The 14,240-nt window shown below is 44.0% G+C and overlaps 1 protein-coding gene across 6 annotated transcripts in view; it reads right to left on the reverse strand.

Annotated features, from left to right (window-relative positions):
* Nucleotides 1–11,606: 11,606 nt before the first annotated feature.
* The window catches only part of Cep112 (centrosomal protein 112), a 412,140-nt gene continuing 409,506 nt past the window's right edge, over nucleotides 11,607–14,240 (reverse strand). For 5 of the 6 annotated variants that reach the window (XM_060386504.1, XM_060386500.1, XM_060386502.1 and 2 more), the window contains 2 exons: nucleotides 12,811–12,875; nucleotides 11,607–12,029 (listed from right to left, as the gene is read on the reverse strand). In XM_060386504.1, the coding sequence (XP_060242487.1) occupies nucleotides 12,026–12,029; nucleotides 12,811–12,875 (69 nt within the window). In that variant the 3' untranslated portion in view covers nucleotides 11,607–12,025. Of the gene's footprint in view, nucleotides 12,030–12,806; nucleotides 12,876–14,240 lie in introns of those variants that run through there. The other variant, XM_060386503.1, reaches the window with a different exon arrangement.

Below are 14,240 nucleotides of genomic sequence, written 5' to 3' on the forward strand. Positions count from 1 at the left end.
AGTCATTGCTAGAAAACTGTTTCATGGATTTAAGGTGCAGAGACCCACCCAGTGGCACCTGTCACAGAGGAAGGCTTCCTTTGCTCCCTTTCACCGACTTTTACTCTTTGAACTTCTCAACAGGTCCTTAACCTTCTTTTGTCCTTTGACATCAAAACAACAGGTTCATTTCTGGAGGAGATGAAACAGTGCTTTGGTGCCCCTGAGCCGCCTTCGAGTTCCTGCCTTTAGCACAGAACTGGCTCTTCAGCCCCGACTGCTGCTCGACTCGAGGCATCTGGAGATTACACCCAAGTACCAATGCTTTCCGACTTCACAAACAAGCCCATCCCATTCTCTCATCGCTAAGAACTGGCCCTCTACTCGCTCCAAATAACTTTTTACTCTCCTTCAAAATAATGCTCAAAATCAAATGAGAACTCTTTCCTCTGACTAAATAATTTGTTTCCCAAACTGGCTTTTCTTGAGCCTTTTGTAGGGAATCCGTACACATCGTATTTATTTTTTCCTTGGTATGGTGAGGTAGAAAACCACTTTAATACTTAAAAGTAAAGAAAATGAATTATTAAGAAAAGACGTACCTCCTCCTCCAAGAGTCAGATGACTTAGCGCTATCACTTCAAACTTGAGTGGCCAGAGGGCTATTACAGGCCACAGCAAATACACACACTGGTGGTGGTTAGGGCTTTATTGAAGTTAAGAAAAGACCCTAAAACAGCGGGCCAAACAACTCCAACTGTGTAGCAGCAAGGGCTGTTGTGCCAGCGTCAGCTGCAGGTGACAGCTCCCTTTCGGGACAGCCTGAGCGGTGAAGCTTCTACACGGTAAGCACATTGCTAGGTTGACAATACTGTAACCATTATTTCTTGCCTACCCATCGGAGGGTGAGCCTAAGGCACAGTTTAAGTGGCTACTGGAAAAGCTAATTTAACCAAAGTGTTAACAATTGAATCTGCCTATCAATACACATCCTTGCTTAAGTCAAGTCTCACGAGCTATACTTTTATAACAAAAGATTTAATAATGTGCCCCAAGACACAGCAGAATTATCCTTCCTCTTCTCAGTGGTCAGAAGGCATGAAATAAAATTCCACTGCCCTTAGAGGCATAATCACTTTATTAATACAGATAAAACCATTATGATCAAGTAAAAATTATAGCATAGCCTAAGTATGTAAAATGGAATTATTTAAATTGTATTTCAGTCAATCGAATGTGAAGCTAGACTGTATTTCTTTTGCCCGAACCTTCTTCAGAGGATAAGTAATAGACTCTTGGCTTTACACACATTTCCAGGATAAAACTCAATGCCGTAGTTTTCCTGGGTTGGAATCCACTCTATTTGTTCTTGAAGTGAAGGGAGTTCTGCTCAGGAGTGGCAAGAAGTCAGCCAAGTTCATGATTACCCATGGCATCTCTCAGTTTGCTTTCAGCCATCTGTCAGATGAGTGGGTGCCAGCTACAGGAACATCCTGATCCATGCCGACCCAGTCTCCCTCTCTCCTGTTGGTCTTTGCAAAGACCAACATGCCCTAAGTTTGTCATTGGGTCTGCCCTCTGCGCTTGCCTTCTCCTGGCTGGGGAGATACACGTCCTATTACTAAAAAAGAGCTGTACACAACTCTATTAGTAGTGTTCTGCCTCCTCTGTCTTTGCCAGCTCCTTGCCATTGTCATTGCTATGGCCAATCCCAGTGGGAGCCTTGCCTTAACAGGCTTCAGAGGCCACGCTATGGGGCTGTCTGGGTTGGGCAGATCCTCCTCACTGCTCAAGTCGTGAAGCAAAGCAGAATTCCCTCTGTTGGGAAGGAACACTCAGCAAATAAAAAAACAAATGCTGTTTTTATTTTTATTTATTTTTATTTTTTTACTCTTTTCCAACTCAACTCAAATGATCAGTTTTTCTAGTTGGAAAAAAGCCACCACCCCTTCCTCTTCTGGAAAGAGCTCACAATCAAAGCTACTTGACAGTAAGCCAATCTTCCCTGATTTTCTTGCCAAATCAGTAACTTTTAAACGTTAGCATTAAAAAAATGTTGGTGCCAAACTTTTACAAAATAAGGACAGAAAGATGTTTGAGGCTCCCAGACACCATAAGTCAGATTCTACCTGGAAATTCCTACCTAGGAAATTTAGAGAATCAAAATGCTATTATGTAGTCAGGCAGTCTTACCTATATTTCCAAAATTTATTAAGTTTAAGTCTCTCTCTCTCCTTCCCTCCCCCACTTCCTTTTGCTGAGGAGCTATCCTAGGGCCCTGAACATTTTAGGCAAGTGCCCTGCCACTGAGCTATATAGCAGCCAATTTTCACTTTCAAAATGCTGGTTTAATCTCTTGGTGTTCATTAGTAAAACCCCATACTTGCCTTTGTAGTCTTTATATTTATACAGGTTTCAATTAAAATTTATTTATTAACATCTATTTATTTATTTATTTTGTGTGTGTGTGTGTGTGTGTGTGTGTGTGTGTGTGTGTGGTGGTCAGAGAACAGCTCCAGGAAGGAAGTCTGTTCTTTTCTTCCACCACGTGGGTCCTGGGGAGCCCACTCAGGCTGTCAGGCTTGGCAACAAGCACCTTTACTGGCTAAGCCATCTAGTGGCCCCAAACTGCTGTTTTTAATGCCATCTTTTCTACCATAAATATGAGCTCACTGTCATCTGCCTGTGTTCTCAGGGAAGAGTGCTAACATGAAAGAGTGTAATTTTGTGATTAACTGTACTAAGCCAAGGTTGAGTTCTACCTAAATATTAAGTTAAAGTTGACATTTTGTTGTTGTTGGTAAGAATACAAATATCTACAAACCAATGAAAATTCTAGAATTTCCTATCAGTAAGGATCAGAAACAAAAGTATTTGACTGTGCACTGTAGAGGAACTTCCTTCACGGAGGGGAGGGTCAGTTTGATTTACCACAATTTATCCGGAGGGCTGGTTTGCAAAGCAGCTACTTTTTAGTTACTCTGCAACAACGGTGACTTGGTACGGACCATATGGTAAAGGAAAAGCTGAGCTTTTAAAACATTTCCTTGAGCTTTCATAAATAATTCAGGATGCCTGCATAAAACTACAGGACAGAGCAGAACCATTGCCATGTACAGTCCAAGGAAGGAACCTGCCCCAACCTCCAAGGAACACCTAGAAATCTACCTCACTCCCCATTAATCTCAGGACTTCACAAGAGTGGTGGACACCACACCTTTCACCTGAATCCTTGAGGAGTTCAGATGATCTGGCATCCTCACTCAGCCGCCTTCTTCCTCAAGGCAAGTTCAAAGGGCCTCATCCTCTTTGAAGTACCCTGTCTGACCCTGCCCACCACCTCCACCTTTACCACTAGTGCCTTTCTGTTACAAACCTCATTTACTGACACTGCCCAAAGGCATAGTTTCTTCTTCCCTCTTTCTTTTTCCACCCCCTCCATTCTCATATAGCCCAGGCTAGCCTTGAACTTACAATATGGCCGAGGATGACCTTGGACTACTGTTTCTTCCTTCTTTTAGCTCCTCAGTGCTTACAGCTGTGGGTCTATAATGGGTTTAGATTGTGCTTTGGAATGAACCCCAGACAAGCACTCCATTACTGAGTTACACCCCAGGTCTCTCTCTACGGTTCTCTAAAACATCCATTCTCCTTCTGGGTGAAACCATAGTTTCCTAATTCAGTCTAACTCAGATGGTTGTACTTGGCACATTCCTGGGCCTAACTCAGGACTCCTGCCGCAAGAGGAAGCTTGCTCCAAAGTCATTTTCTCCCCTCTAAAGTTTGTGGCACAAGTGCATAAGTCCTTTAGGTGGAAACCTTGGCTCACATGTATTTCTTTGTCCTTTACAACCATCTCATTCATTCCTGTGCCACAGTAGCCATGGAATCTGTGACCTATTTTCCATTCACAGAGAAACCTTTCTCTCCCTGGAGACCTGAACCAATTTATGGAAATACTACAGGCATTTCCCAAAATTTCCTCTGCCTCCAGCCTCTTGTCTCCTCTCTCCTGTCCACCTCAAGCTGCTGCCAGACTGGGCTCATAACAGCTTCTCATGGAGTCATTTCTCATTTCAGGCTCCTTAATTGTTCCTGTCACTTATAAAACCCCGAACTTTCCCTCACCCACACGGGTGGAAAAAACAGAAACGAGTGGCTGGGGACACAGGAGTTCCACTCGCTGTTTTTACCACATGTTAGGTAAGTGGCCTTGGGCAAATTTCCAGATTTCTCTTTGTTCCAGCTTCTTCGTATATAAATAATAATTACGAAATTGGAGGTTATCATAAACTATAAATAGCCTTCATTTACTCAAAGTTTATTACACACTAGACTTCTAAAAATGGGCCATCTCATTTAACTTTTTTTTGTGTGTGTGTGTGCAAGTTCACGTATGTTAAGGTGCATATGTACAGGTGAATGTATATGTGGATGTATGCAGAGCCAGAGGAAAACCTCACGTGTCATTCTAACTTGGTTTCTTTGTTTCCAGACAGAGTCTCTGGCCAGCTTGGAACTTCCAGAGTAGCTAACCTGAAAGTTCCAGAGATCTGTCTGTCCCTGCCACTACATCTGGCACATCCTCCAGGAGTCCTGTGGGTTGAACCCAGGTCCCTTAGTCACTCTACCAAGTAAGCTAACTCCCAAGCCCCTCCTCTGTCCTCTTTTTTGAGATAGGATCTCACCAGGAGATCCAAGCTGGCCTTGACTTTTAGTCCTCTTGCCTCAGGGATTATCGTATCTGCTAGGGCAACTAGCTCATTTCATCTGCATTTTCTACCAATTCTTCCATTAAATTAAATTATTTTCACATCTATCTATCTATCTATCTATCTATCTATCTATCTATCTATCTAGTGTGTGTGTGTGTGTGTGTGTGTGTGTGTGTGTGTGTGTACACTGATGAGCTCATGCCACAATGCATGCCTGAAGATCAGAAGACAAGTTGTGGGAATTGGCTCTCTCCTACCACGTGAGTTCCAGGGACCGAATCAGGGTCCTCAGGCTGGTGGCATACATTCTATCCATGGAGCTCTCTCCCCAGACCCTCTTCCAGTTTTTAGTATGAGGAAACCTAGACCCAAGAAGATAAACAACCTACCTAGTTCTGGGTCCCTGTGACGGCTCTGACACAGACAGAGAGCTGTCAGTTAATCCAGTCTCTCTGTCTTCTGTCACGTGACTTGAATGTCTACATTACAGCAAGCTGAAGTCTGATAACCTGGCCATCTAGCCCCGACCTTCACTGGCTGTGGTTGCAGCCGGAAGGACACTCCACGTGCAGAAACTGCTGACTCCAGCCTTGGTGTCAGCTCCGCAGATGTGCTCCCTGAGAGCTCCAGGACATCAGGTCATGTCCACTCCTGTGTGATGGGCTTTCCTTTTGTTTTGTGTATTTACTTTATCTTCTCCAGTAGATCATAAATCCTTTATGGGCAAAGAGTTGGTTGGCAAGGTGGTGTTCACCCTTGCCTGGCTCCTGTGCCTGGGGGCTCAGTCTCTGGACAGATGAGGCTTTCAGCAAAGGTCTGCAGAATAGTTAAACACTTGAGCAAATTATTCAAGTTTTAGAGAGTTGAGCTCAACCTTCAGTTAGAGGTGTTATCACTGGCAAAGCTCTGATTACACTGTGAGAGGGAGATAAGGCCAATTAATCTTTTTCTTCTATCAATAAGAAGGCAGAGAGTGAACATGATATGGTTTTAGGCAAAGCACCCAACAGCAGGGGCTAGCAGTGGGAGGGCCACTTAGGCTTGTTATCTTAATTGGCCTATTTAAAAAAGATTTGGGGCATTATAAAGAAAATTTGCCTTTGAAGGTATACAGGTTTAAAATTCTGTGTATACAGACACAGGGAGAGAGAGAGAGAGAGAGAGAGAGAGAGAGAGAGAGAGAGAATCCAAATGAGATCACAGAAAAAAAAACCCTTAGTATGCCCAATTTACATCCTAACAGCTTCCAAATTCACATGCTCAAATGCATAAACAAAAATGCTGAAGACAGTAAGATAACGCAAGTGGGAACTCTGTCGGAGAAAGGTTCCCTGACACTGCAGGAAATGTCACTCTAGGCAGCCAACTGCTCCCAGAGATCCTTAACTCAGAAGGGGCAGGTGGAGACATGACAGGGCAACACTGCCAGGCTTCACACAGTCTCCACGGTGGCCTTCTTGGATAAATATTTTCCTTACAGACACAATGGTAACTGATGGGCCAAACGACTGGTTCTGAAGGGGGTCTCCCACACAGCTGTGACACTGCAGTGGTTGGGAAACACCGAGGTGTTCAAGGGAAACCAGGCTAGGACGAGTTTACATGTAACCTAAGAAGTAACAGCAGGGCCGAGGCAGGCAGAGACAGCCTCCCTCAGTCTCCCGGCATGAAGGAGAACCTGGAGATGCAAAAACCAGAGAAACCTTGGTGGATCTCAACACATTTAAAGAGTCGAAGAACTCTTCCTTGTCCTGCACCAGGATAAGGGAACTCTTCCAAAGGAAATAGTGATTTCTCCCCTTTTTTCTTTCACCCCCAGTTTCTCTAGCTTCAGTTGCTAACTTCAGTCAAATCAACCCTTTGATGTTCTCAAAAGTTCACTCTTCAACCAGGAGCCACCCAACGGTCTACAGCACGTGGGGAGAGAGGGTGTTGGACAGCAGAGGCAGCCTACCTCCTTGCACTTGGCTCTGTTTACATGTTTACATTTATTTCCCACCCAGGCTCCTAGAGAAGTGAGATACAGGGGGTAGGCTCAGCAGTGCAAGCAGAGAGAAAGCCACCACATCAGGGAGAAAGCTAACGGGCCATCAGGAGGCTGATTCATTTGTTTATCTAAAGGATTACACTCAATTTAACGAGTAGTCTTTAAATTCTGTGGTTCAGGAAAATTCCCTCTCTGTCTCATCAAATCCACACCTTTCCCTGTGCCTGAGAATTCCTCTGAAGAAGGGGATGTCCTCTGAAGCACACGGAGTGAGTTCTGGAGGATCCTTAAAATGATACACTTGCTAAGATGGTTACAATGAACAGTGGGGAACAAGTCCCAAACAGAGAAGAGCGGGGAGAAAACAAAACAAAACTACGGTTGCTTCTGCCTTGGAAAAGACTCACAGAACATGCCCTTCTGGAATACTGCTAACTCAGGCCTTCCCAGAATGCACTTCTAAATCCTCAAGTTAATCTGTGGCTGTAGACGGATAACGCATCAACAGCATTTTTAAACAGGGAGGAATTTTTTTAAACTAATCAATTTGGTTGGGATTTCTCTTATTAATATCTCATAGAACTCTACAACAAAATAAAAGGTCCCAGAAGAAATTTAAGCAAAAATCAAATGAAAAAGGAACAATTGCTTACGTGGGTCAATCCATTTTACAAAATTCCAGGTTAAGAAGAGTTAAGAACAGTTTTGTGTTTTGTTTGTTTGTTTGTTTTTGTTTTTTCTTTGAAACAAAGGTTGTAACAGGTCAAGGTGGCACAGGGGCTCCACTTGGCTGGAGCTCTGTCCTTTACTCTAGACAGGCTCCATCATTAGTGGAATATAGTAGAAGTTTTGCTGGTGTCAGGGCCCAGCACGTACGTGTCTTGTCTGCTCTCTTGCTTGCCTCCGCTGGCCAGTGGGGAGCATGAGCTTCCTGACTATGAGGCAGCACCGGGGGCTCACAGTCATGTTTCCGGTGTCTGCCACAAGTGTTTTATAAAACATGCCACTGGGCCTGGGGCTACTCTATTGCCTTGAACACAGGTGATAAGTAAGCAATGAATGACTAAAGGATCAGTTAATACATGTGAACCCTCAAGTGCAGAGTACAGCATTCAGAACTGTCAAAATGGGACGTCAGCACACTCTGAGGTAAGCCACTCCAAACAGGCCTTGTTGGGCACTGGTTTGAGAAACACTGTTTTGTGTTTTGTTTCTGTTTTTATTTGAGACAGGGACTCTCCGTAATTCTGGCTGCCCTGGAACTCACTCTGTAGACCGAGCTGGCCTAGATCTCACAGAGATCTGCCTGCTTCTGTCTCCTAAGTGCTAGGAGTAAAGGAGTGTGTTATCATGCCTCTCTAATTTGAGAAACACTAAATGAAAGGGTTGGAGTGATACCGCTGGAAATATTCAAATATAATGATTTGTGTTCTCAATTTGAGCAGTGAGGCCCAAGCAAGTGAAGAGAATCACCAGGGAAACAGAAACAGCAGAGGCCACCTATGAGCTAAATTCCTTCCTAGCTAAAGGGAGAGAAAATGGCAAAGTAGCTTTCCCCACGTAAGTATATAGTTCAGCTAGGCAGATGAGGCCAGCTTCTCACTAGGTAGCCCCGCTGTGTTCCATGATGAGGCCTTTATGTGCACCTCACCATACTCTAAAAGGCCCCACTTTAGGTGACAGACCCCCAAAGAGGGAGGCTATCAGACTGGTAGCCTCAAGTCTGGACTGAGCCTCCTCCTCTAAATGACAACACCTACAGCAACATTTAGGTCCAATGTAAAAATGTTTGCCCCCTGGAAACCATGACTTGGAAACTGAGATGTATAGGGGAGGTTTCCAGCTGCCACTGATCCTGGGGAGGGAACCAGTTTTAACAACTCTTTGGTCTCATGGCATTGATTTCAGTTCTTTTCCTCTGTATGAGGCAAACAATATGACCTGAAGTTTGATTTTGTTTTTATTTATTTATTTATTTTTTTAAGATTTATTTATTTATTATCAATACAACATTCTGCCTGCACACCAGATGTCACTATAGATGGTTATGAGCCACCATGTGGTTGCTGGGAATTGAACTCAGGACCTTTGGAAGAACCGCAAGTGTTCTTAACCTCTGAGCCATCTCTCCAGCCCCCTGATTTTGTTTTTAAAACAGTACAGTAAAAAAGGTTAATGTTCACCCTGTCAGAATCTGGAGCTTTCCACTTCGCTCCTCAACAGCGTTCAGGGCCTCTGCCACAGCTTCCAAACGAAGCCTCTAAAGCCAAGACCACTCCGAGAGTTGAGAAAGTTTTGTCTAATTATCTCCTTTCGCTACTTTGAATTGGCCAACCACGTATCTTCTCCTGGTTTTATCAAAGCGGCTGCCAGCACAAAAGCACATCCAAATTTAAGCAGGCTTTAGTTAGCAGACTTAAAATTGATCATGCATTTTAGTTTCAGTAACTCGCAATTTCTATACCCTTTGATAATTCACTTTAAAGAGCAAACCGTCTTTAATGACAAGGCTTAAAAGAGGCGACCTTTCTGAACAAAATATGAAAGCTCAGAAGACAGAGTTCTTTTAAGGAAACTGTGAATTCAAATGACCTTGTGTTCTGAAACTTTTCTCCCAGCATTTTTGATGTTTTACCTTTCCTTTCACCCTTAGACAGAAAGCACAGGCGCCGCTGCCTTTCCTGGCTGGCGATGCACTTCAATGAGGATGTTGCTAATTGTTAATTCAAACTCCCAGCTCCTTCCTTCTGCACTTTTCTCCGCAGACTCCTTTAATGAGGTTGCTCACCATTGTAAGCGCGCGCCAGTTTCTGAAGAATCACTGTTAATATGTGGCATTCACAGAATGGCCTCAGCACAGGAGCCATTCCCTTCTGGCCACCTTGCCACCTCTGTGCAGCCTGTGAAGCACATCTGTCCTCTGTTCCCTCTATCTTAGACTTCCTCCCTCTCCACTGTATCCCTTGATGGCTGCCCTCTGTGGAGTTCTTTGGTGAGCGGGCAGGTTGTAGAATCAGAGGTCAGACTCCCAGAAGGTCTTACTGCTGGGGAAATGGAAATGGCCTGGCAGGAACTATGACCTGTATGGGTGACTGAACTGCTGACTTCCCTGGAGGGCTCCTCTTCTCTGACTCCTACAGAATGGCTAACACAGCCAGCCATGGCACCCTGAGTCAGAGCTTTCCTTCTCTGAGTGTGTCAAATGCCTTATCAGCCTCCACCTGTTGACAATTCCATGTTGAAACAGAAAAGGCAAAGGTGGCGGCTCCAGCATGGTAGTCAACCATGACACCTGCAGATGTAACTAAATTAGGCACTCATGACGAACAAGTGATCCTCAGATAAAAGAAGGACACATCTTAGATGATTTTATAATGAAGTACAGTGTTTATAATTCATTTCCTGAGCATTTGCTTTTGTCCCAGTAGTCACTTACACACCCAGGGCTCAGCTCAGCGAGGAATTTCAAACATGCCACAAGCGATTTTTCTTTCTCTTCCTTTATCACAGAACGTTCACAAAAACACAAGTGTAAGCAAACCCATTCCTATCACATCCAATCAAAATTGATCCAAAGTTTCATTCACTTTACCCCCAGACATGCTCAGCGCACTGTAGAAGGGAAATGGGATCTGGGTAATGTCAAAGGTTCACTAGTGTTTGTAATTTCATAACCCTTGGAATAAGGAACAGAAAGAATAGCAGGCAAGTTTTCAAAACACATACTGATATTTACTCACAGAAAACAAATACTCCTGAGTGGGAGTTCCAATTCCAGCAAACAAAACAACTTAGAAAGTATTTTCATTTCAGGCCGCCAATAACCTTGAAGTCCTCTGACCTCAACCTTCTTTTCATGGTCCCCACAGAAGCACTTAAAATTAACCAAACCGTCTTCTTTGTTCCAAGTGCTAGGCCACCACCTGAGTATCGGCTGTCCTCATTGGAGAGGGGGCTTTAATAGCAACTGCTATGATTTTGCTTTATGTGAATGTTCTCAAAGCCTGGGTGAGCATTCACAGGACACAGATTTATATTTCTGGAGGAAGGGCTGGGGGAGGAGGACATCTGAGAGGCACCAGGAAGGTGGTGCCTCTACAAAGGTGACTTAGTGCAAGGTGCCAACCTCCTACTAATAGCCAACACAGTCTGACCTGCCTGGCTTTGGAAGAGGCTGGTTTTTCTTATCTTCCCCATGTATTAGACAAGGTACAAGAAAGACCAACTAATCTAATCCTTGGACAGCAAACAGTGGGCAAATTTGGGCATGAGAAAGAAAAACAATTTTGAATAAGTAGAAATAAATGCTCTCCTCTGTCCTTTTATAGTGAATGGGATGATTACAGTCCCTCCCTCACTACATTTTTAGAGTGTCTCAAGAGGCCCATGGCACACTGCACATTCACTCAAATGAAACTGGAGCATCTTTTCAACTGTAACTTGGAATTTCCTTGGCAAACCAGGACAGACCAATCAGCACAGGACTGGTGTGGAAAAAGCACCCAGGCTTAAACACCATTCATAAGAGCAAGCACATTGCAGACAAACAAGACCAATGGACAGGCGTGGTTGCTTGCCCATAGGCTGTGTCCTCAAAACATGGCCAACTGCTGTTAGGCTTTCTTAAGAATCATGGCCAGATGTGACGATCAAAGCAGCGACCATAAAGGAGACATCAAGAAAGTAACAGGAAAACCAGAGCTGCCTGCAGCCCCGAGGGCCAGACTAGAAATGCACGCAACAAGCATGACCCAGTGATTTGATCTGGACAGCACGTTCATGCCGAAATTATGAATTGATCTTTGACATGACATAAGGTATTTTCTTCCAGATCGGAAATTGAGATGGTCAGTATGTGTTGGGGAAAAACAACATGTACATGTCATGCCTAGAAGATGAGGTGAGATAAAATATAGAAGGAAAACAGAATAGTACAAAATGACATTTTAATATATGAACAATAAACATGGGGACAACATTAGCAGGTTAAGCATTTTGATATGATAATATAATCGTGATTCTTATCATTTGCAGCTTGTAAGACCCTTGCAAGGCATCACTGAGGCACAACACGAGTGGACATCTCCCAACGTAAGCAGTCTTCAGCACGTACTCCAATACAAACATGGGGTCCACAAGGAGATGGCAAAACATAACTTAGACACAAGTAAAGCCAACCCAGTGTATGGATGATGCATATTTTTATGATCTTAATTACACTTAAACATTAAAAAAAAAAAAAAGCCACTGATCTCACAGTTTACACTATCCAAATCTTCAAACCTGCTGGATGAAATCCACAGTGCAGCCCGGACAATCTCGTTTACCACACTCTCCCATGCAGTTACCTGGAAATCAAAAACCCACATTAGGGTTTTCAGTCAATTGTAAAACGTGTTACAGTTCTGCAGGAGTTGGAGGTTCAAAAGGGTATGTGCTATCAAAATTTCATCACATATGCCTATAAGCAACTGATCTTATCATTATCAGGCACACAGAATCTTTTGAAAAGTAAATGATTCACAAGCTCATTCCTTTTATTTCGATGCCAAGTGAGTAGCCTCGTCTGTGACTGCACTTAAAAGCAAAGTTGCCTGACTGAACTGGACCATCAGTAAACATCACCTTGCTTGGTGATGTCACTGGGAACCTTTAAGAAGATCTCCTGCATCCCACAGCTCTGCGCACTGCGACACTCCATCTCTGTGAATGTTTAACATTATGAAGCCATTGACTTGCTTTGGTATGGAGAGCAGTGCCAAACCCCCCCCGGGATAAGGTACTTTGAAGATGTGAGCCATCACAGAGAATTGCATCATGCCAAGGTCTTAAAGGAAGATGGTGTCTCCTTCAGTCCACAGCTGGGCTTCAAGACCACACCTTGCCTGACTGCCCAGGTGAGGTCCCTACCTACTTGCCACACCCGAGATTCCAGAATCTTGTTCTGATGAATCTAAGCCCTGTGATTAAAGAGGTGGGTGACATCTCAAAGACAAGCTGTTCATTAAAAATGTCTTCTTTTTGAGACTTATCTTGTGTCTAGACATTGTTGTGAAGCAGGTAAAGCTAAAAGACTGCAGGGATACACTGCACAAATTAATTGGAAGGCATTTCATCCACTGCTCCTACCTTCTGCCTTGGTAGGTGGTCAGTTCTTCTTGAAGGATGGATGCCCTCTTCTGCAGGAAGTTGACCTAGAAAGACATCTTGTGTGAGAAGCCTAGCTGCACAAGTCAACACTGCATACACTGTTAGGATTTTCCTTACACTCAGACAATTCCCTGGGTAAAACTCTGAGGAAGTGAATGCTATTATTGCATTTTCTTACATCCGGTCACATCCTGTCCTTACCAATGATCCATTCAAAGACCACAGAACCAACTACAAAATGTATCACAGGGGCCATCTTGATTTGGTGCCATTCTATCTTTGTGGTTCTCTCTCTCCTCAAGACCTTCCCAACACTGCCACATTACAACAGATCATTCACACTGTTACTCTTTGGCTAGGACCATTTCTCACTTTGAAATACTTGACTAAAAATCTACTTGTCCTCCACTGCTGGCTCAAAAGTTAGCCCTTCAGTCGCTCCTGAGCTGCTCACAGCCACCTAGGCCTGTCCCAAGCCAGCACTCCCTCCTTGCTCTTTTGCCCTATCCCTTCTCACACAGCTTTGTGGTTATGTTTTCATGTCTGATCCCAAACCTAAGTGCTTCTCTGGAGAGGGATGACTCTGCCTCCCTCCAGTCCCCAGTTCCTTTTACAGGGCTGGGCATGTAGCTGGTATGTGCTAGCTGTTTAATGAGCGAATGAGTGAGTGAGAAGAAAATTACTGCTTTCTGGAAACCTCAAATCCATCCTGGGGATTCCCTGAGGTTACAGACAGGGTTTTGGAGTGGAAAGAGCCTGAGCTTTTCCTGGAGTTAGGCCAACCTGAGTTCCATCTCTGGCTTGGCCTCTAAGGCTCTAGGAAGGTTACTCAGCTCTTACTGTGTCATCTGTGAAATGGGGTTCATGACAGCTGCTTCTCTGGGTTCCAAGTGTGCTAAGATGGGCCCTCATAGTAAATGCCCAGTACAGACTCCACAGTGGGTACCACTATGGAGTGGAGGGCTGGGGGCTAGAAGAAGGTGCTGCCCTGTGTGATTTCTTCGATGAGATCTTTATAGTACATTTGACTACTCTGAAGTATAAATGTCTATGAGATCCATGACACCTATATATGAGGCATCGATTCAAAACACCTTATTCAACCACAGAAAAACAGTTTAGGGACAGTGTATACCACCATCCAATGTAATCGAGAGTCAGTGGCATTTGATCTGCTCAGAATTGTTTACTCTTGCTTCTTTGGTCTGAGCTGAAACCATGGCAACGACTGGTTCTGAGGTGCAGTTATGCAAGAGTACAGCTGGCAGAACCAAAAACGTGCTTGAAAGAAAGGACAGCACAGCCTGCCCGTATGGATGTGTATCAAGGTGGTCCCTGGCTTGCTTATTTGTAATAGTGACCTGCTCTTCATTTTACCCAATTGCTCAAATGACCCACAGGACAATTGA

Source organism: Meriones unguiculatus, chromosome 7 (assembly GCF_030254825.1).
Source record: "Meriones unguiculatus strain TT.TT164.6M chromosome 7, Bangor_MerUng_6.1, whole genome shotgun sequence".
Taxonomy (NCBI): Eukaryota; Metazoa; Chordata; class Mammalia; order Rodentia; family Muridae; genus Meriones; species Meriones unguiculatus.